This window comes from Saccopteryx leptura, chromosome 4, assembly GCF_036850995.1.
Source record: "Saccopteryx leptura isolate mSacLep1 chromosome 4, mSacLep1_pri_phased_curated, whole genome shotgun sequence".
Lineage (NCBI taxonomy): Eukaryota > Metazoa > Chordata > Mammalia > Chiroptera > Emballonuridae > Saccopteryx > Saccopteryx leptura.
Window position 1 is genome coordinate 17,241,132 of NC_089506.1, and position 24,078 is coordinate 17,265,209.

The following is a 24,078-nucleotide window of genomic DNA, read 5'->3' on the forward strand; positions in this document are numbered from 1 at the left end:
ATATTATCATAAATTATAGCTCAATTTTCAAAATCTGCTATTGATGGTATAGACCAGTGGTCAGCAAACTCATTAGTCAACAGAGCCAAATATCAACAGTACATGACTGAAATTTCTTTTGAGAGCCAAATTTTGTAAACTCAAACTATATAGGTAGGTACCGTCCTTATCGAGATAGCGCCTGTACGTGGTATTTTGTGGAAGAACCACACTCAAGGGGTCAAAGAACCACATGTGGTTCGCAAGCCGCTGTTTGCCAACCAGGGGTATAGATCAATATGCTTTAATCTTTTTAAATAATTGGAAGTAATGCTACCTATAAAATTTAAATAAAAAGGGAGGCACTGGAGTTAAGGATATCAAATTACTAAAGAAAATTTATATGAACACTTCATGATCACAGTAAGTTATTGTAATGCCTAGTATACTTCAATGTAACTTAGTACCTCCAATATTTATGTATACAGCTGAGCCAACTTTTCAATTCCCATAAAAAGGAATACAGAATTTTCAATTAGTCATAATAATGACTAATCCAAGTAGCAGTCCTCACACTGACTTGTATTTGTCATTGTAAAATCAATGACAACCATGCAGTTCTCAGACACAGGTTTACATTCACAGTAGTATGGGAGTTGAAGCCTGGTGGAGAAAGGTTTTCAGCAGAAAACAACGACTTGGCAAAGTATTATTTCAAACACGAGTATAAGTTAAAGAGCAAAAATTCAGAAAAAAATCCTCAACAGTTGTAAAAAAAAACCTGCATGTGAAGAAGACAAGACCATCTTTTGAGAAAGCACTACTTTGCAGAAAAAAATGCTATAATGTTAAATAACACACCGACAATGGGCAGAAATACATTAGTATGCTTTCAACTCTCTACCTATAGACGATACTTACAAATCAATGATGGTACTTTTATCTATGGATATGGTGCTGGAGACAGCATAAAAAAGAATGTATTTGCTATCCCAACACCAGATATAATCTTTTACAATAGAATCAGGGTCTGAACCTTTACACAGGTGATTTCCAAATACCTAGCACCTTATCTCCTCAGTATCCCAGTAGTTTGCCTTTGTCATTGAATAGCACCTTCCCAGCACCACAGGACCTGGATGCTAGGAAGGTACCATTTGGAGGATACAGTTTATTTAAAATCTACCATTTTCCTCACTAATTTTCAATTTCCTTTCTACTTCATTTAAAATTTTCATCAATTTTAATACATTAAATTACATTTTGTCCTGAATAAATTTCTTTTCTCTAGCCCAAAGCCCCAATTTATGTTATATTTATTTAGTCAAGGGTTTTGACAATGATCTGGTTGCTGTCTGGTTTACTGACTGTCTTGAACAAACACAACAAATTTTACTAAATGTCTGTTGTGAGACAGCTCCAATGATGGGCAATGAAGGTACAAATACAATGAAGGTCTATTTTAGACCTTATAATTGATCATTTATACATAATGTATTTTGATTTTTTGACTTCACATCAAATTAAATGTGAAGAGTATTTAAGAATGAATTTAAGAGTATTTAAAAAGTTTTTAAAAAGTTGAAAACCAAGTATATTAGGGATACACACAATTTATAACAACCTATTTAACTTCTGTTTAATGTATACTGAAATTATAAATATACAGTTTATTAATCATTATCCGCTTACATCATCAGTAGTAGCAAGACTCTCACTGGGAGTAAGTTCTGAGTTTGATGCTATCCAAGTACCAGAATTCAGCACCTTTATATTTTCCCCTTCTTTTTCATGGTTCTCAGATATATGTGTGGATACTATGTCCTAAATAAGGAAATAAGACATTTATGTGGGAACATATATAAGAGCAGAACCAGCTAGAGCAAATTCAATACATATTAACTCATAGGTTAAGGTTAACTATAACACAGAAATAATACTGAAGATAAAATACTAAAGAATTGCTCAGAAAAAGACTTTTCCTGCCACTTAAATTATGCAAGAAGCTTTAAACGAAGGGCAAGAAGGCAAATAAAAAACAGATCAAAAGACATAAGTTACAAGAACGCACTCAGTCTAAGGGAGCAACCAGAGAGGGTAGGAAAAAGAACGTTAAGTACCAGGTACCTGCAATGCATATAAAGCCCTCTGTCTTAAGTAGTCTGTATTAAGTAGCTGAAGTTCATGGAACAGTTCAATAAGAAAATGTGGACGAGATTCATTTTGAGAAATTAAGGTAGCTACTTCAGAATAAATAGTATCCCGCAGAGCTTCAAACATGGAAAAATCACTCCCAGTTTCTGGAAGATAGAAAATATCAGCAAGTTAATATTGACAATACACATTCCTGACAATTTCTACTAACATATCATTACGCTCAGCCTTAAATTACTTAAAAATCAGAATATCCTTAATTCTATTTCAGGACTATTAAAGTAGAAAAAGCATCTTAAAATTACCAAATAAAAATAATCATAAAGTCAAGATATATACTGTATATTAAAAAGGCATTTAAATGTATGAATAACATTACATTGTGTTACTTGGACCACAATTATGTCTCTAAAGAAATATATATGGAAAATGTTATACACTTCATAGGAATAATCAGAGAAATCTTTCAGCACTTGATTTACTTTTTTTGCAAATATGAACTTGTTAAAAGAAGGAAATTTGTTTAATACAGAGAATAAACTAAATGCTACCAATAAGAGTCATTACTTTAAGCTTTACCTAGTTATATACAAATTCTCAAATTTCAACTATGATATAATAGTGATAAAAAACTGGATTTTTAACTATATCATTAACAACCCAATTGTTTCATAGTATGATATACTGACATACTAACATACTCAATATAAATTGGAGCAGGCAATGGAAATTTTCGGTTTTCCAGAACCTAGGTATCAGACTATTATTTAGCAACAATTCTGCTATATGTATTTGTTGATAACAGAATTTTCACCCTTAATGATATAGTCATACCTCTATTTTTAAGAATACAAATTAGGAACTGTCCCCATTTTGATTTCCCTATGGAAAAAAAAATCTTCAAGTGGCTCTTCTAACTATCAAATTGTGTAAACATTATAGAGCAATAGAACTAGAGTTAAATATTCAAATTCAAAAAATTAGCAATACATTTCCAACAAAGAAAATATGAAACTTTGTTTTGATATATTGTGTTTTCAAGTAAATATGCAAAATATGCAAAAGTATTATTTCTGTGTTAATTTAATTCACTTTTTGCAAGAGAGGAATAAGAAAATGCAAAGTAAATTGGGTTTAATTTAAAAAAAGCTTTCCAATAATTTTCTAAGTTAGTTAACATTTTCAGGTTTCAGTTTCCACAAGCAAAAATAAGAAGAAAAATAAGTAGGAAACTTCCTATCTTGCCTCAGACATTTAGGAATATAAAATGAAATGATTACTAAAGTTCTCTTAGCCTGACCAGGAAGTGGTGCAGTGGATCGAGTGTTGGATTGGGATGCTGAGGACCCAGGTTCGAGAACCTGAGGTCACTGACTTGAGTGCAGGCTCATCAGCTTGAGAGCAGGACTGCTGGCTGGAGCGTGAGAGCATAGACATGACCCCATGGTCACTGTCATGAGCCCAAAGGTCGCTGGTTTGAAGCCCAAGGTTGCTGGCTCGAGCAAGGGGTCCCTGGCTCAGCTAGAGCCCCCCACCCCCAGGTCAAGGCACATATGAGAAAGCAATGCATGAACAACTAAGGTGCCACAACTATGAATTGATGCTTCTCATCTCTCTCCCTTTCTATCCTCCTCTCTCTCAAAAAATAAAATAAAATTCTCTTAGTATTTTAAAATGTCCAAATGTAATATATTACTACAAAAATAATATTATATGCAGGAACAAAAACTCTCCATAGGAAATCTCTACTTACAGGAAAAATCCAGGTAAAAAGGTATAATTTAATATGCAAACTTTCAATACATATGCTGCTATAATTTGACACAGTTATTTAACTTAAAAATGTTTATTACTTCAAAGATAGAATAAGCATATTTCATCCCTCTGTGATAAAATTATCACTCTAAATTATGTATCATTAAAGATTAAATTATTTCCAAATAACTGAATTATGTCAAACACATGCTTCATCCCTCCTGCCTGCGAAAATGGTGGAAAGTTTTTGCCTTTTCCGCATCCTGAACTAAAATGCATTAGTTTAGGCTAGAAAAACCCTTGATCTCAAACAGGTTTCTCTGATTCCACCTTGCTTCTATCCTCTCTAGTTTCACAGTTCTTTTCTTTAGGAAGTGCCAAGATATATGTAGCTTTGCCTGCGCAAGGCCCCTGCTTTTCTCCCTTAGACTCATTCCTCGAGAACTCATACTGGGCTTTTAAGCTTCATTCGGCTGCAGCACAGGCAGCATTAAGAATACTCACAACTCTGCTTTTCACAGAACCATACTAGAAGAAAATACATAGTTTAAGACAAAATCAGCACTTTGGGAATCTTTAATTTTCCATGATATTTATTTAACATGGCCTTTGCATGTCATAATTGTTTCTGTTTAATGATTTATTTTCTATAAATGTTGATGGGTAATGAAAAATAAGCAACTACAACAGAGGTCATACACAATACTTAACACTGCAAATCAGAGGTGGAAATAAAAATAGCTGTTTCCAAAAGTTACTAATGCTCCTAAGCATTTAACAAATATCAAGTAAATTAACTTCACTAAAAGATGAAATTATAAAACGGTTCCTGTTAACCTTATGAATGTATTCGGTACATTACACACACAGAAAATAAAAACAAAAAAGCCAATTTTACCAAGATTTACAAATGAAAGGCTCTGGAACTTTATGAGTATGAGTTTTGACCTTTACGAGCCAAATAACATATATGCACTAAGCTAAATCTAAAAAGAAAAAAAAATCAAGAGCAATAAAACTAAGGATTTTTAGGATCAACGAAAACAAATCAACACAAAGTGGACAGTAAAACTAAACATATTGTTACCTGGTGCTTCATTGCATGCATTTCTGTTAGACTGCTGTAGTATTCTCCTAGCATGTGCTGCAGGAAAGGGCAGACATAAGGATGAACAGAAAATGTGTATGAATAGTAATGATAGGGTCTATAATATGAATAAGTGAATAAAAAAATTAAGTAAGTAAATTTCTTTAATATTGTTTGACTGAACTGAAATGTTATCACAAGGTATGGTTTAGGCTCTATTTAAAAAGAATATCATCAGAGGAATTATTAAAAGCTTTGCTATAAACTTACATTAATGTGACTGATGCTGATCATAATAAACTTCTACCATTCAATATTAGAAGCATACGCATCAAGGTGACCCTCCACATTTCCTGAGGAAGATGAGGACTGTATAATTTAATACTAGCAGTCATATATGTTACTTTCTAATAATCATGTAGCAAACTATTACATGCTATAAAATTTTTTAGGGTGATAGTTAACACTGAAAATAAGTCTTTTTAGAAAGTCTGTAAATACATATAAAGGTATATTTACACTATTCAAACACTTTCAATTCATCAAAACGCAATCACTGTATTTTTCCAAGTGACAGTAATAAGGTCTGAAGTGCTACGACCAGCTATCATTTATGTAACTGACCTCCTTTAAATTTAGTGCCTTTCCCTAACCTTCACCCAAATGTTTACTCTTTTAATATATCACTATTTAATAAAGATAGCAGAAAAAGATGAAAATTATAAAATTCTGGTAAAATTTCAGGGTCAGGAGAATAGAATTGATATTTTTGCCAAAAAGATCCTAGATTTAATAGAACAGGATTGAAACTTCAGCTCTACCATTTTCAAGCAATATGATCTTGAGGAAGGTGCTTCAAAATAAGAAAAAGTGGTTTCTTTTGTGCTTACAAAAGTAATAAATACGTGCTATAAAGGTTTTAGAAAATATTGAAGTTTAAAGATGATAAAACCACTATTAACATTTTGATGCATTTTCTTCCTGTCTTCTTATATTCAGATTTTTGTTTAAACAACACACCGTTCAAACAACACTAAACCTCAATATTTTTTTCACTTTCGTTTCCTTAGGATGGATGCCTATGGCAGAATTCTGTGTTAAGGGCATGACTTCTTGAGGAAAAATTGTACCAGTTTATATTACTGGTCCTTTTGAGTGTTGAGTGTTCAAAAATTCAGGTACCCTCTCTGACCATGCATCCTCATGTACAAATAGAAATAAAACCAATGCACAGGAATATGAAGCTCAGATGATATATTTGTTTAATCTGTAAGCAATGAAGAAGCATAATATAAATGGTAGCTGCTATTATCATTTCACCAATGGACTTATTGACAACTAAAAAGTGAGAGTTTATTCTTTATTTTATTATTTTAGTGAAAGGAAGGGAGGCAAAGAGACACACTTCTGCATGCACCCCGACTGGGATCCACCCAGCAACCCCCATCTAGGACTGATGCTCTGCCCATCTGGGGCTGCTACTCCATTGCTTGACAACCAAGCTATTTTAGCGCCTGAGGTAAGGCCATGGAGCCACCCTCAGCAGCCAGGGCCAGCTCGCTCATTTGAGCCATGGCTGTGGGAGAGTGAAGAGGGGTGGAGAAGCAGATGGTTGCCTCTCCTGCGTGCCCTGACCAGGAATCAAACCCAGGACATCCACATGCTAGGCCAACGCTTTACTACTGAGCAAACTGGCCAGGGCATGATGAAAGTCTATTCTTGACTAACTCCCTCTCCATATTTCTTTGAGATGTACTTATTCGTTATATATTATGAAAGTATTGCTACTTATTTAAACTAAAACTATGGCAAATATATATGACTCCATACAGTCAATAAATACTGAGTGACTATTATGTGTCAGGTATCATACTAATGTTTAACATACAAATAAAAAAAGTACTATCTGTTGCCAAGGGACTCAAAAAGCAATACAAACACTTAAACAAGCAATTATAGAGGTTTACACAGGCTACAACAAAAGCAAAAAACTACCCCAGGCTGTATTTGGATGCTATTTCAGTTATAGAACTAAGATTTTATTAAGAAGTCTAGCAGAGAATAGGGCTCACAAAGAGTAAAAAGGACTAAGGACAGAAAAGACAACTGTTCAGTAACATGGCATGACCTATGGGAAATTCTCAGTTCTGTACCACACTAAGAGTCAAGTTCAAGGCAGAAGGTGATAAGAAATTAGTCTGGAGAGGCAAGAAGGAACCACATTTCTGCTGGCCAGATATGTTACATTAAGGTATCTGGACTTTCTCCTGCAGCAATGGTGAAAGTCAAAGGTTTGAAGCAGGACAATGACATTTATTCAGATAAGTAATGCAGAATTTCACATCAGGAGTTCCAAATTAATGCTAACTATACTTTTTTGTTCAGGATTTTAACAAAATGCATCAAAAGAGCATCATAACAATAAAAAAGTTCTAGTTTACATTTCTTGATATAAAAAAAGTATACTCTGATCTCTACATAAAACCTTGCAGATGATACAAAATTTTAACAGACCAATTTTAAAACTTCTTAAATACAGCTTTTCAAATCTAAGATGAAAAAGTCCTTACATTAAAGCAAACAAAAAAGAACATACCTGAAGATATTTCTGAAGACTTATTACATTTTATGATTTTTTCCAGCTGCTCATGATTCCCTCTGCTGAATACTTTTGCTTGAACAGGCTCTTCAGTCTGGGCTGAATGTCTGTTCCGATTTTTGCAAGGTTCACATGTGCTAGACATACTGGCACTTTCATACCCTTGAGTAAAAAAAGTGACAACAGTTATCTGTTGTAACTAACTCAAACTAGAAGGGAAACTGTGCAACAGTACAGGTAACTCAGTGTAGCATGCTGTGAAGACCTAGTATAAACAGAATATGAAACAATGTCTTGAAAATATCTGTGCAATTATCTTTAGAAGCATGGGACAACAGTAATAAATTTTATCATTCATTGTCCTTTGATATCTATGTTAATGAGTATATCCCAACTCAAAATATATGGCAGACCCAAATTTTCTACTAGACGCTAAGTAAACAATTTTGCATTATTAGGAAACTCAACAACAACAAAAATCACTTCCAATCTTTATATAATGTGCCAATAGAAGAGTAATGGGCATTAAAAAGTCAAATATGTCTGCCTTCTTACTATACCTTTGATGTAGTGTGACATAGTTTAAAAAGTCTTGCCCCCCCATAGGTCATAACATTATTCTATTAAATTTCCCAAGTTTCTTTTTTTCTCCTACATTTATTTTGGTATATGACTCAAGGTAGGAATTCAACTTTATTTTGTTCCACAATGATAGAACCCTTTTCCCCACTGAAATAAAATGCAAGCCTGATCAATATGTTAAATCTCCACATTTGCTGGATTTTCCTTCTGGGGATTCTGTTGAACTTATCGATTCCCATGCCACAGAAGCCTTAGAGGGGATTTTAACATCTGGTAAGACCAGTCCTCGCTAGTTTTTCTTGGACATTTGTCCTTCCAGTAAAGCTGTAAGATATTTTGCCCCTTAATTTAAAAAATAATCCATGGCATTCAAAATGAAACCACATTAAAAGTATTTATTAATTTGAAGAGAATATTTAATATTTTTATGCATTCTCAGCCTGGTTGTGTTGTTATATTTGTTCATTCTTGTTTTGTTACTTAAAAACATTTCATAATTTTTTACAGAACTAGGACTTTCCCTGTCAAATTTATTCCTAAGAACTTTATTTCCCCAGTTTTCATTACTAATTTGAGAATAGTATTTCCTCTCACTTCTAATTCTACAGTGTATTATTATCATAGAGAAAAATATTGTTATTTTATAACCACTTTCCTAGTTTATTTTAACTTGAGTAGCCATTTTCCAGTATCTCTTGGACTAACAGAAAATATATAAAATTTGTTTTCCTCCATTTTGAATATTTATTCCAATTATTTTTTATATTGCTTTCCTAACAATACTAAATAATAATGATGGCAGAGAAGAGAATCCCTGTCTAATTCCTAATTTTAATAAAGATCTTTGAACTATATTCATTTATAATAATGTGACTGGCATTAACTTAGAGCCTTCATTGTATTTAAATAAGTGCCTGCCTGGTGCATTTTATTTTTACTTTTTTGGGGGTACTAGTTTCAGGTATACTACTTCACTTAGAATTTTCACTAGGAATGACTTCAAATTTTACTTCATCTGCTAATAGGATGTTATGACTTCTGTCCTTTATTTTTCTTTTGTAATTAGTTTACATTCAATATTATTCTGTATTAGTTTCAGATATGCATCATATTCATTGATTAGGCAATCATGTAATTTACAGAATCCTTCTGTAATTTCAAGCACCCATCTGACTCGTTATATTATTGACTATATTCCGTATGCTATAATTTACATCTCTGTGACTCGTCCATACCTACTAGTCCGTACTTCTTAATCCCTTTACTTTTCTCACCCAGTCTCTCCACTACCCTGCAACCATCAGTCTGTTCTCTGTACTGAGTGTATTTTTGTTGTTTATTTTGTTCTTTAAATTCCACATATAAGTGAGATCATATGGTATTTGTTTTTCTCTGACATTTCACTTAGCATAATAAACTCCAGGTCCATCCATAATGTTGCAAAAAGATTTCACTTTTTTATGGCTGAGTTTTATTCCATTGTGTATATGTACAACATTTTTATCCACTTATCTACTGATAGACACTTGGTCTGCTTACAGAGCTTAGCTACTGTAAATAATGCTATGGTGAAAGCAGGGGTACACATCTTCTTTCAAATTGGTGTTTTGGGTTTATTCGGCTATATTTCCAAAAGACTCATTTTTTTCTAGTTCTAAAAAATTTATAGTATAATTCAATCTCAAGTGTTTTTATTATTTTATTTAAGTGTGCATTTCCTCAATAATTCTGTTTTTACTAGGTTTACCTGTTTGTGGTCTACTACCATCTTCTCTGGCTGCTGCTCCCTGTTATGTGCATAGTTATACTTAGCATGCCCATCACGACTCTGACTCACCGCCAAGGCTGGACCTGACTGCTGGGTAGCTCTAATGATGTCACACTGAGAGAGCCTGCAAAAGTCTCACTTCTATGGGAAAGCAACTTTCTGGCTAGCAAGTTGTCCGTCTCCCATTGAGACAGTAAGAGGAAGCCTCTCTACTCTTCAGTCTCCTTAGCTGCAAAGACAAATGCTCTCCAAGGTTCAGTGTAGGGAGGATGCCACATACATGTTCAATGACACCCTTGACCATTACTGCCTTGAAGTGGCAAAAGACTGCTACTCCTGGAAGGGAGGGAGGTGCCAAGAAAAGAAAGAGGTGCGTGAATCTCCTCAACTCCAAGAACCACAGGCTGTGATCTTTGCGCAGACACTCTGAAAGGGCCAGCAGAACCTCCACCTGCACTAGGTCCTCCAGACCACAGCAGCCGCTCTGCTGATCACACGCTGCCTGTACACTGTCATCTTCTTCTGTGACAGCTTCCCTTTCTATTTGAGGCCATTTTCCCAGTTAGCATTTCCTCATTACATATTTAGGTTCCCGGTTTCTTCACTGGGCTCTCTGACTCAAGTCTAGCCACACTCGTTCATTCTGCTCAAAATGTATAGGAAAAAAGTTCTCTTGATTATTTTGACCCTCATATAAAACAGGTCCAGCAATAAAGGGTATGAATGCCAAAAGTAATATCTAAAATTATATGATTGGCAGTACTACTGTTCACTTATTTAACAGCCAACAAAGCTCTGAAAAAAATATTTGAAGTATGTTATTCTAAAAAGAACTTTTACATAAGTGAAATTATGCTTCTGATTACTGTTACTGAATAATGTGAAAAGTGCTGAGTTCTAATCAAAATTTAAATATATATCATGTGGCAAACACAAAATTCTCTTTGGGGAGCCCTCATTGTCACTTCAAAGACAAACCCTCAAAAACAGCTGAAACTGTTGAGAAGCAGCATGCAATAATTAAAATGCTATAATAAGATTAAAAAAAAAAAGAAAACTGGTTTTCTTCTATGAGTCCCAAGGTAAGCTATTAAGTGTGTCATTGAATTATTTCTCTCTTGGACACTTTAATAGTAATCTTCCAGGGAGAAGAGGAGATATAATGGAAATTAAAAATAATTCACAGGAACACTGGCGAAGCCAGCCAGAGCAACCATTTTCATGACATTCATTATCGTACAAGTGTTATCCCCTACCCTACTTCATCAGTCCTTCCTTAACACCCATTCTGTCGCTCTCAGCATGAGTGGCTAACATAGTTAGAATAAGCAATACCTCTAGTTGGATGCTAACAGCTTAGCCATGGCACCCTGGGAACCCTACACGTATCCATGTAAGCCACATAGGCAAGTACTGAACTGAAGTTGAACCCGAGCCTTGGCAGAAGGTCTTATGATCATCCTGTTGGCACATGGAACAGGTGACCATGAGAGGCATGTGAGAACCTGCTATGTGATAGTTTTCATTCCTTTCCCCTTTCCCCTGGAAAGCTGTCATGGGAGTTCTTCATCTCCTCCCTGGTTCTGATGACATGAGATGTTTCGGTCTCATGCCATGGGCTCAGCTCCATTCTATCCAGCGCAGGGGTCCCCAAACTTTTTACACGGGACCAGTTCACTGTCCCTCAGACCATTGGAAGGCTAGACTATAAAAAAAACTATGAACAAATCCCTATGCACACTGCAGGTATCTTATTTTAAAGTAAAAAAATAAAACAGGAACAAATGCAATATTTAAAATAAAGAACAAGAAAATTTAAATCAACAAACTGACCAGTATTTCAATGGGAACTATGCTCCTCTCACTGACCACCAATGAAAGAGGTGCCCCTTCCAGAAGTGCAGCGGGGGCTGGATAAGGCTGGATAAATGGCCTCAGGGGGCCGCATGCGGCCCGCAGTTTGGGGACCCCTGATCCAGTGGCTCAGCTGCAGCACATCACTGCTCTTTAGCAACAGGTGTCCGCCCTCACGGATGTGATACTTGTCATCTGGCCCTTCAGTTCAGGGTTACCCTCATGGTGTGTGGAGAAGGGACCCGGGAAGCTGGCACCTTCCCCCACTCTTTCTCTCTATTTATGTAAGAAATATACTCTCAGGCCTTGCTGTGCCTAAGCATCTGTTCAGCTCAGTTTTCACCAGTGAATCACGGGAAGGGGAGAAGGGAGAACATGAAAAGATTCAGGGACGGGCAGAACACAGAAGACATTACATCAGCCGCTCTAGCCAATTTTCCAAGGAAAGAATGAGGAAGATGTAGGATATATGCTCCTACTCTCTCCAATAATATCAAAAGAGGAAAAGGGCCTTGTAGACTGTAGCTAAATTATGGGTCTGGTAACGAAATTATACATTTGATGACTGAGACATCCAGGAGGGTAAGAAGGCATGTTCAACTCACAAAGTCTGAATGTGAACTGACGCTTCTTAAAAATGATTTCCGTGTAATTTTTAAAATCTAACTTCATATACAATAACATGAATCTTCACATATAAACTTTCTAAAGATTAAAATGCACAGCTATCACGAGAAACAAAGTTAAATGAAGATTTAGCATGCCACTGCTGAAAAACTACCAACACGTTCAAAAAACACCCAGAGTTTGGTCTGGGAAATCTGGGCCAGTACAACTGTCCATACTATAGCCTCAAGACAGCACCAAGTCCCACTACCCTGGTCTTTGTCATCTATCTATCTTCCCAACCCCTCCCATCCATCCCTGCAGCTTTGTCCTGACTCCATACTTCTGTATAATTTGGAACGCTTTTCATTCTTCTTTCCATCCATTTCACCTCCCTTACCACTTCCTTTGTAACAAGTAAACATTTTTTCCTAAGAAATCGTGGCTATTCCTATACCATCAAAAGAAAAGCAACATCAATTAGTGGTCTAGCACAGTGACTCTCAGACTGTACTGCATCTATTCATATCGCATCTACATCTTGCTAAAACGCACACTGAAAAACAATTCATACTCATTCAGTTGGTATCAGGTGGGCGGGACCAAGAGGCTGCACTTCTGATAAGCCCTAGATGATGTCAACGCTGCCTGGCAATGGTTCACATTTTGAACACCAAGGATTTAGCTAACTCATCTGATTTTGCTACACATGAGTTTGGTTCTGCAATTGTCTTTAATTTGCATGTGCATGCCTTACAGACAGGTCTTCAATGTCTGTTGATCAAATGAGAATGCATGTTTTTGGCAGGTATTTTTATACTTAAATATAAGAAAAGAGAGCACATAAATTAGAATCTTAATCTTTGCCTTGAGGTAAAAAAACTGAATTGCTTATATAAAAGCATAACTCCTCAGGATACAGGGATTTCAAATACACCAGTATTTCTAGGGCTAGGCAAACATGGCCATAAGGGAGTAAGGGTCCTCCAGGACCCTGCCTTTCAAAGTGCAGTCCACAGACCAATGCTGGCAATACATGGGGGCTCATCAGAAACACGGGCCCCTCTCCAGACCGACTGAGAAAGAATCTGCCCTGAAACAAAATTCCCACAAAAATTTCTATGAAACATTAAAATTTAGAAAGCACTGCTGTAACATATTCCAATTAACTAAATGAATGAGAAAAGTCTGGGATAAAAAATGTGACTTTTTCCTTCATTTATTCACATGACAGAAAGCATTGGGGAGAAGGAAAAATATTAGGGAATAAAAAAGTTCAGTGAGTTCCCCAAAGAGCCTCTCAAAATAGTCATTATCTACGTGAATGTTCTCTGGTGGCACCAAGAGTTATCTTGGAGAAAGCACAGTAGTTGTATTTTCATTCATTTGAATAGTTTCAAATCACTAACTATTGTCCTAAATAAATTAGCTCCTGCCAAACACATATAACTAGAAAATTACTTTAAGGATAACAATGTGTATGCTGAAAAAATGTGACTCTTGTCAAATTTGTCTGTTTAACCATCAAGTTACATTCTTCACATGGGGTAGAAGCCACAGACTTGAAGGATTCATGAAGTACTGAAAGGAAAAAAATGTACACATATTCTTTTGAACATCTACAGTTTCCATCAGATTTTTCAAGAGTTCCATTACCCAAAAATGGTGAAAATGAATGCTGCCAAAGTTTACAAGTGGAATTCTTACTACAGGATTTCTCAGGACCTTTAGTATCCCGTACTACAGGGTTCCCTAAACTACGGCCCGCGGGCCACATGTGGCCCCCTGAGACCATTTATCCGGCCTGCCACACTTCCGGAAGGGGCACCTCTTTCATTGGTGGTCTGTGAGAGGAGTAAAGTATGGTGTTGCTCACATACAGTACTACTTCCGGTGACGTGGGACGTATGCGTCACGGCTCCGGAAGAGCGTCCTATCACTTGTTGGGGCTAGCAGTGACAAATATGGATCTGGACATTGACCATCTCATTAGCCAAAAGCAGGACCATAGTTCCTATTGAAATACTGGTCAGTTTGTTGATTTAAATTTACTTGTTATTTATTTTAAATATTGTATTTGTTCCCATTTTGTTTTTTTACTTTAAAATAAGATATGTGCAGTGTGCATGGGGATTTGTTCATAGTTTTTTTTTTATAGTCCGGCCCTCCAACGGTCTGAGGGACAGTAAACTGGCCCCCTGTGTAAAAAGTTTGGGGACCCCTGCCGTACTACATGTATTATGAGCTTCCAAAAGAGGGAGTTAGCAGTGTGCAGTGATTTTTTCAAACTTTTCTTATTTTAAGTCTAGAATGCTTTGTTCTTAAGCACCAAAATACTATCTCCTTGAACCCACACAACCATTCAAAGACACAGCCAAAAAGTATCCTTTGTAAACTTGTAAGAGCATCTTTTAGCTAGTATTCCAGGTTTTTAGCTAGTAAAACTATTTTTAACCTAGTACTAGGCTTCATTAAATTATTTAAAAATCACAGAAAAAATTTTAAAGTGGCATGTAGTTAACACTATAAAGAGAACTTTGATATGATATTCAATTGCAAGATTCAATAAAATATATTAATGTTATACCTTATTAAGGTTAAGGAAGGCTAAAATCAAACTTATTTTAAAAGCAGTTTCATCTATATGATATTCAAAGATTACAATGTAGTTAGAGGCCCATATTTCTTAAAATGAATCAATCAAGAACCTAACTAGAAGTCATGACTAAAATGTTGAACGTAGGACAAGGTGTAATATTAAAAGAGAATGTACAACTTGGGCTTTAGCTATGTTTTAGTAACCTCCAAGAGCTGGAAAGAAACCTGAGTTTCAGAGCCTGACCAGTGGTGGTGCAGTGGATACAGAGCTGACCTGGGACGCTGAGGTCCCAGGTTCGAAACCCTGAGGTTGCTGACTTGAGTGCAGTCTCACCAACTTGAGTATGGGGTCACTGGCTTAAACTTGGGATGATCGAAATGATCCCATGGCTGCGGACTTAAGCCCAAAGGTAGATGGCTTGAGCAAGGGATCACTGGCTCTGTTGGAGCCTCCTCTTAGCCCCCTCCACCCCGGTCAAGGCACATATGAGAAGCAATCAATGAACAACTAAAGTGCTGCAACTACAAGTTGATGCTTCTCATCTCCTTTCTCTTTCTCTCTCTCTGGCTAAAAAAAGAATTCTGAGTTCATATTAACAGAATATATAAGAAATATAAGAGGCTCTAAAAAGAAAATAAAAGAACAAATGCAATATTATCTACATTAAACTCTATTTGATAAATTTTGAAAAATAAATTATAAAGGTAACTAAAAAGGACTGTTCAAATATGTGTCCACCCATCTAACCATACTGAAATTAAATATTTGAATATGCCAAAATATAGTTACCAACATTTACACTGATCAATATTCAACAGATTTAAATACTTACCAATATTCTTACTTCTACTTTTCAACTGAGCGGAATGTCTCTTCCTACTCTTTGATCTGGGAGTTTTGTCCTTAGATGCCAGGCTGGCCTGTGCGGATGCTTTTCTTGTCTTGAATGTTTTTGTTACTGTGGTTGGATCTACCGGATCAGGCATGCTGCTAAAGCTTTCTAATGACTCTTCATCAAATTGGCGTCTTCTGCCGGTATCTAACTGGTTTTTGTGATGACTATTTGTAGGTTTCTCTACAGTCACTGCAAATCCAGTCTTGATGAATGGTCTTTCTACTTCACCCTCTTGCTCATATAACCATGGTGTCCGGTTTTCCACCTCCTCTTCAGTTTGCTTTTGATTCCTTAGACCAATAACAGTAAGTTTTTAGAGGTTACAATAGATTTCTGTTTACTGAGAACTCCAGACATAGTGCTTATAGTTTATCTGTACATTTCAGGAAATAAAATCAACAAACTATAAAAATACTTCCACAAAATATGCATTAAATATGCAAATAAATATTCTATAGGCTAGTATTCTAAATTATCTTAAAATTTAGTATAAACTCTTCACTAAACCATTTGCACTGTCAAAAGTCTGAAATCAAAGATCTAAGCATTCATAACAGAAAAGACTAGGAAAGAAAAATCAAAGAAAAATGAGACATATAAGGAAAAAACAAGACTTGGAGGAACAGTTGAGAAAGAGCCATAGCAGAGGGTCTGAGACAGACATGGATCTGTCACCTAAAGCACTTCAACTAGAACCAGAATTTGTTGGAAACAATGCCCAGGCAACTAGCAATTTATTTCTCTACACAGTGAGTATAGTTTAGTTCTGATGGTTTAGTGTCATTTTCAAATTTTATCTGCTAAATACTGGCATTCTGTAATATCTTAATGGGTATTCTCTGGTCATTTAATTTTGGAGGAAAAAAACAAGTCAAGTCAAACAGGTCTGCAGGATTCCTCAGAACTTTTAATAAACTACTGTTCTGTGTAAAATGTCTTAGTAGGGAACACAGTGAGATGTCCAAAACCTTTTCCCACAGAACCTGATATGGACAACAGGGTTCTGGACACAGGAATATAATCTGGGAGACACTAACTTGCAGAATTTAAGACAAAGGTTAGCAAACCTACAGTCTGCAGCCAAACTGAGCCTACTGCTTGTTTTGGTGTAGCCTGCCAGCTAATATGATGTTTATATTCTTACATGGTTGAGAAAATAAAATCAAAGAATAAAAGTCTGTGACACAACTATGTGAAATTCAAGTTTCAGTGCCCACCAAGTGGGACACAGGCACTCATTTGTTTACAAATTGTGATGCCTGCTTTTGTACAAAAATGGCAGCAATCACTGGGTGTGAAGGCGCTGTGTGGCCTGCAACATTCACCATCTAGCCTTTAAAGGAGAAGTTTTCTGACCCTGGCAGCTCAAGACTACATTGTTCCATCTGACCATGCTATCTCTAGCCATTCAGTTCAGGGAACCTATATTAGCTGAGATTTGGAAGAGGAGATGAGGTTTAATCCGAAGTAGGTTAAATAAATACCTAAAACAATGTTAGATATCCATAGCCATTCCTTTTTTATTATCAATTATACATAAAATACGGACAATAATGAATCCGTATTTTCTAATATGCTACTGGCTAAAGCTTTGCAAAAATGTTTATTGCTTAAGATAAAGATTCATTCAACTATCAATTCTGAATGGCAACTATATACTAAACATTGTTAGGGTCTGATAATAGAATACTTTTAATAAAGCAACATGAGATTTCATTGGAAAAATGGTTGGTACAGCTAAGAAAATCAAAGTCAGGGAGGTCAATCATAGGACTCTAGAAGCAAATATAAAAGTTGAATTCTAAATGTTTTTGGTTAATCCAGAAAAAGAAAAATCATGATTTAACAGCTAAACAGTGTCAAACTGCTAATTCAGGAGCCCGAGACACACCAACCCCATCACCAAAGGGAAAAGTAATGTGAATTATGTATTAGTCAAGGGTTAGGAATGTCAAAATCAGAGATACTGACTGAACAGTAATAGGCTCAATTGACCTTAATATTTCATCCTTCTAAAAAGTTTTTTTTCTAAAAAAGTAAATAACAATGAAATGGCTGTATTTTTACTGGCTGCTTATAAAAGCCATTTTATGGATTTACACAATCATTAAAAATGTCATTTGTCTAGCTATGAACATGCTTACAGGATGATTATTGTCACCCAATCCAACTTGTGTTTGACACTACTTGAAGTCATAATTATATGTGGGAAGATTATCATATTAAAAATAATAAATGTTGAGATTCAGAGAAAAAGAAATATATGATTGATATCACATTCCACAACAACTTTCTTGGCTCACGTTGTTTTTATAATCAAACAGTACTCCACATTACATTTAAATAGGCCTGAGGAACTCATTCTAATCAAGAGCTCTGAATCAAATAAAGGAGCCATCCCTTACAACAACTGTCTGTTAGAGGTTAATACTAGTTTTTAGTCCTGAGTAAGTGAACTCAATGACAGATAGCAAATCAAGGCCAAGAGACTCTGTATGGGTCAGATCGAACCCTTTCAAAATGAATCTCACAGAAATCCACATCAAGACTCTGACCTGCTCTCGTACCAAGGTTAGCAGGCGTATGCCTGGGAGATAGCCAGTGAGCTGTCCAAGTTTCATATTCCCTACACACTAGGCGAAATAATCACAAACATCCTCCCAAACTGTTTACAAAGTATGTATGATTAGATGTAGCCACAAAGAGATAAACATGATCTATTAAACACATAATGAATTATGTTTGCTATGGAGTTACCTTTGTTTTTCTGCTCCAACAGAAGAACTGCTTTCAAAAGGCTTGGGAAAAGCCATATATTCTGTTTTCCCTGAAGAATTCTGGGCTAATGGCTGCTGCTGTTCAGTGGGTGTGGAGATATTCTGAGAAAAATCTCCAAAATTAGAAGGAAATAAAGGGCTGAAATTCATACCTAATAAATAGAAGCAATGAATAAGACAACAACAAAATGCCTTTAGCTTTAATATGAAATTAAAAGTTTTAATTAAATATGCCATTCATATCCACCAAAACAAAAAAATTGTTAATCATTTATTCAATCCCTGTTTACAGCTCAGCCCACTCTGTTTGCAGCATTAGTGATACAAAGATAAATAACGATCCTAACCCCTTAAAAACTAAGAGAAATAAAGTACCTAACGTCAAATTATTACAGGGTATCATACTCTATTGTAGGAACTTTATATGTTATTTTATTTAATGCTTAAAACAACACTATGAAATAGATGTCCTATTTACCAGTAAGAGAATAGGCTTAGATCTCACAAGTCTAGTAAACAGGAGAGCAGGTTAAATGCTGGGTCTGCATGACTGCAAACCGGGAAAGCAGACTATACAGAGGGTCCTCAGGTTATATATGTACAGTCTCGACATACATTTTGAGTTTACGACACTCACTCCCGTAAAAACTAAAAAGAATTGAGATGTGTTTCAGAGTACTCATTTTTTGTCATTTTTTTGGTTGCTACAGTCCAGTGTATTTATGTCCTTTTCATTTTTCTGTGGCTTAATTGTGTTTTTATGTTCTAGATTATGATTTTACAACTGTGTTAGAATAGGTAAGTGACTTAGGCTATAGTGTGTTTCGACTTACACCAGAATTCGGGTTACGTCACTGTTGCAGGAACGGAACTGTGTCATAACCTGAGGGCCCCTCTAATTAAATACTTACCATATAGTGCTGTGTCAGAAGTATTTGTGTGGGGCTACTAACATCTTAGGGGAGGAAGGAATCAGGGAAGGCGTCACAGAATTGAACCAGTTTGGGGAGAATGAACAATCTTTGAGCAGGGTTGCCATTGGTATAAAGCACATTACAGTGAAAAGGAGCTGCATGGATAATTTTTTATATTAAGTTACTTAAAAGGCTACTCAGAACACATTCCTGCCAATACAAGTAAGACACCTGAGAACCAAAAAGCTTGTTAAACATTCTAATGCCATTGTTTCTATAACCGTGAAAAAAATACACTGTGGTATTTTTATTTTTACTTATAAAGTCCTTCTTAACCTCTTCTCTTCCTATAGATTTTCTGACAAACATCTCACTCCTCTGCTTCATGATTCACCTCATCTGACTAGTCACTTGCCCTATTCCACCTCCAGAATGTCTTGTGCATTGCTCCCTTCTTTTACCCCTACTGCCAATGCCTTAGGTCAAGTTTCATTCTTCCCCTGGTATTACTGCAAACAGTCCTCTATTTCCTACTCACCAGCTATACTTGGTTCTTTGTCTCCTACCTCCCCTCTACACTATCACCAGTGTAATCTTCCTAAAGTGTAAGTCTCATGCCATGCCCCTGCTCAAAAGCCTGCAATGGCCCCTCTCGTGTGCAACAGGAAGTCTGAGCTGCTTTGCATGGCACAGAAGGCCTGGGCTGCTCTCCAGCCACATCAGGGACTCTTATCCTGCCTTGTCCCCAAACACTACCACACTCAATGACCTCTAAATTCTCTAAGCGATATAGGACCACTGCTTTCTAACTCTAAGCGGTTCCACTGATTAGAAAGCCCTTTCCCCGATAAACTCTCTGGCAATAAATTCTCTTAAGCACTTTTTTCCCCTGGAAGAAATACATTTGCTGATGATCTCTGGCCCCAAGGAAGAGGAAGCCACTGATCTCACCTGCACCCGTGGTACTGCACTCGGCATTTATTAACATTCCTAGCTTTCTCACAAAACTCTAAATCCCTTAAAGTGTTACTTAACCTTGTGCACCTGTGAACCCCAGTCATCTATAGAATGTCTGGCACATAATGCATACAGAAAAAGTCTGAATAAAAGCCTAAGCTAAATAAAACTAATGTAAACATCAACTAAGCTCTCACCTTTAGTCTAGTGGTGTATCTCCCTGCCAAGACATGGAGCTCCTCTAGAAGAACATTATGTTATTCATCTTTCCCTCTCAAAGTTTTACATAGTGCCTGGTGTACAATGGCCACTGGATACGTTAATTCACTGTCTCCTTAATAAGTAGTTGTTAAATAATTCAACGATATAAGACTTAGCTTACTCAGTTCTATTAGCAAACATTAAACTTACATTTTCACTATAAAGACTCCAGGTATAAAACAGTTTATAACTTTCTTTGCAAATGTCTCATACCATTCCAGAAGAGACTGATAAATACCCACCAACAGATAAATGATATTCTCAAAACACTTGGCACTTATTTATTCCCCTTTGAAGTTCTCAGTCACTTACCTGGTGCAAATGACGAAAAGTTAGTAAACCCAGGTAGGTTGAGCAGATTTACAGGCTGTGGTGGAAAGCCGAAAGGACAAAACAAATTGGGAGCAGGGGACTGTGATGCACTAGTGCCTCTTTCCTTGCTTCCAGACTTTTCTGAATGTGGATTTTGTTGGCGCATAAGTTCATTTAGCATTTGTTTCAACCTACAAAAATTTCAGAAGTTAATAATTTAAAAATCTACTTAAAGTACATTCAGAAAGAATATGCGTGACAAGCGATTCCACAGCATGAGTAACATTACTACAGCAAATGCCAGCATTCCCTGCAGGCTGAATTCAGTAACTTAGCCTTTGGAACAAGAACTGCGCCTAGGGCCTCTACTAGGTAAGTATAACTATATACTGAGGTATAAGTTCACGAACGTTAGTGTCAAGTTAAATACTATAAATTTTTAAAAACAAAAGTCAAGTCCACAGTATCAAAGGGGAACACTGGGCAAATCACTGCTAATAAAATTCTCAGTGACAGAGGATATCTGAGTATGTCATTTGGCCCGTGCCTTCTGTCCCAGAAGACAGCAGTTAATACCTCTGCTTCATTCTAGCACTCACTACAGTTTCACTACTTTGAAGAAACTACTGGATTACCTCTGTACGTTATTCTGTTGCCACGTTAGCTGAGTATAGCACTGGTTCAACTGGTGCATTATGAAGTGTACTTGAGGAGATGCAACATTGCTGGGCATAACGCTGTACGGGCTTGTGAGGAGAGTTTGGAGCAGACAAGATAGAGCCTATAGAAAAAAAATTTTAATATTTACTGATGACCTTAGAAAAATATGCACTGCCTCAAAAACAAGATAAAAATATTTACTTTCACACTAAACTTTTACCTGCTGGTCTTGCATCAAAGTCTGACAAATACTGACACTGAAATCAAGTTGTTTCTTTAGCTGATTAATTTGTTCTTGCCATTGTTCTTTCTCTTCTACATACGAGAGTTCCGACACCCAGCGAAGGTTTTCCTGACGTTGCATGCTGATATTCTGTTGTCTCGCCTTGGCTAATGGACGGTCATTTCCGTCTGCTGAGCAAGGGCGATTGTTCTTCCACCTAACACAAATTTCATATAGAATTATTTGGTTTTTAAAATCTGGCAGCAAACCACAGGCCAATACTCTCTTTTTTTAAGTTCAAAGAACTCAGAAAACATGGAAAATAAAGGGGTAAAGATTCTAGATTTTTAGCCTTATACAATTACCAATTTTTACTCTTTTCCATTTTTTCATTTGTTTTACACAGAAGTGTCCATATAATTCTGCATACTAAAAAATGAAATTATATCACAAACGTTTTCATTCTTCGTGCTTTAAGCTTAGCCACATTACATCAAGTAGAATGAACTACTTTAGCATCTTTTAGTCATGAAACTTTTTTCGCTATTATAAATAACAATGTAATGAGTACCTTCATTGACACACTTTTTCACTATCTACAATTTTTAAATTTTTGCTAAACTCCCACAAACAGGAATAAAGATCAAAGTTTACGATTCCTGATCCAGTCTAGCTGAGATGTATCTTGGCAACACTGTTGTGATGTAATAAAAATATATTTGGAAAGATAAAGGGATAAGGAAAACACCAAACCTCACAGACACAGACAAGTGTGGTGATGACCAGAGGGAGGGGGTGGAGGGGGAGGAGAGGGCTAGGGGGACAGATGGTGATGGAAGGAGATCTGACTCGGGTGGAGAGCACACAGTACAATATACAGATGATGGATTACAGAGTTGTACACCTGAAACCTATATAATTTTATTAACCAGTGTCACCCCAATCAAGTCAATTAAAAAAGCGTATCTCTCTTTAGCTCTATCTGGTCTTTGTCCCAGCTTTCCAGCAGAGCACCTATAACTCTTGGCATCTCCTGAGTATCTCTTATTATTCATAATGAGCCCTTTTCAACCATAGCTGAGTTTCTACCAGAGACTCTTGGCAGGCTTTACGACGGGGCTGGTCACCAGATAAAACTAGCCAGAGGATTAAAGGGGTTAAAACTTTTGGCCCCGTTCCCCAAACTCCAAAGGATTCAGACTTTAAGCTGAATTTAAGGAAGGGATCCAGAGATTAAGCTGAGTCTCCTGTGGCCAATGACTTCAACTGTGGCTGTGTCATGGAACCTGCACAAATTCACTGAAGAAGGAAGTGGCTGGAGGACTCTGGGTTGGTGGACACAGTGGAGTGCAGGGAGGGTGGGTGCAGAGAGGGCATGAAAGCTCTCTCCCCACCCCCCCAGACCTTGTCCTACGCATCTCTTCCATTTGGCTCTTCCTGTGTCGTATCCTTTATAATAAACCAGTAAATATAAGCGTTTTCCTGAGTTCTGTGAGTTGTTTTAACAAGTTATAGAACCTTAAGAGGAGTGTGGGAACCCCAAGTTAGTAGCCATGTCAGACAGAAGCGTGGGTTCCCTAAGGACCTGAAACAAGACCGGCACCTGAAGAGACATCAGTCTTGTGGGACTGAGCCCCTTAACTTGTGGGGTCTGCATAAGTAGTTAAGAGTCAGAATTAAACTAGATTGTAGGACACCCTGTTGGTTTGGGGAATGAACCCGAAAACCTGAGCCTCTTCAAATCAAGCAAAAAATGAAAACAGCGACACTAACCTATTTTTAGTTTCCTTTGCACTGTAAGAGTTATGATTCATGCTGTTAGGAGGATACATAGGAAAGTTATCATTGGAACTGGTATCTTGTTCTTCTTCCTCCTCTTCATCTGTCCGAACAACTCCTTCAGAAAGGTAACCGTCTTCATCTCCTTCTTCATCTAGTGCACACTGGCTAGAACCTCCCCAAGTTGCCATTGTTCTAGAGATTAAGAGACAAAGCCAAGAGATCATTCTGGAAATAAACTACCATAAATATTTTCCCACCCACTATGTGCCAGACATTGTACCAAATACATACATAGACATGCATGTGTGTGGATG

The 24,078-nt window shown here is 36.7% G+C and overlaps 1 protein-coding gene across 5 annotated transcripts in view; it reads right to left on the minus strand.

Moving 5' to 3' along the window:
* The window catches only part of PCM1 (pericentriolar material 1), a 98,658-nt gene that overhangs the window by 28,797 nt on the left and 45,783 nt on the right, over positions 1–24,078 (minus strand). For all 5 annotated transcript variants that reach the window (XM_066380224.1, XM_066380220.1, XM_066380222.1 and 2 more), the window contains 10 exons: positions 23,756–23,956; positions 21,980–22,199; positions 21,735–21,880; positions 21,100–21,290; positions 18,636–18,807; positions 15,816–16,168; positions 7,572–7,736; positions 4,976–5,032; positions 2,107–2,279; positions 1,672–1,803 (listed from right to left, as the gene is read on the minus strand). In XM_066380224.1, the coding sequence (XP_066236321.1) occupies positions 1,672–1,803; positions 2,107–2,279; positions 4,976–5,032; positions 7,572–7,736; positions 15,816–16,168; positions 18,636–18,807; positions 21,100–21,290; positions 21,735–21,880; positions 21,980–22,199; positions 23,756–23,956 (1,810 nt within the window). The remainder of the gene's footprint in view (positions 1–1,671; positions 1,804–2,106; positions 2,280–4,975; positions 5,033–7,571; positions 7,737–15,815; positions 16,169–18,635; positions 18,808–21,099; positions 21,291–21,734; positions 21,881–21,979; positions 22,200–23,755; positions 23,957–24,078) is intronic.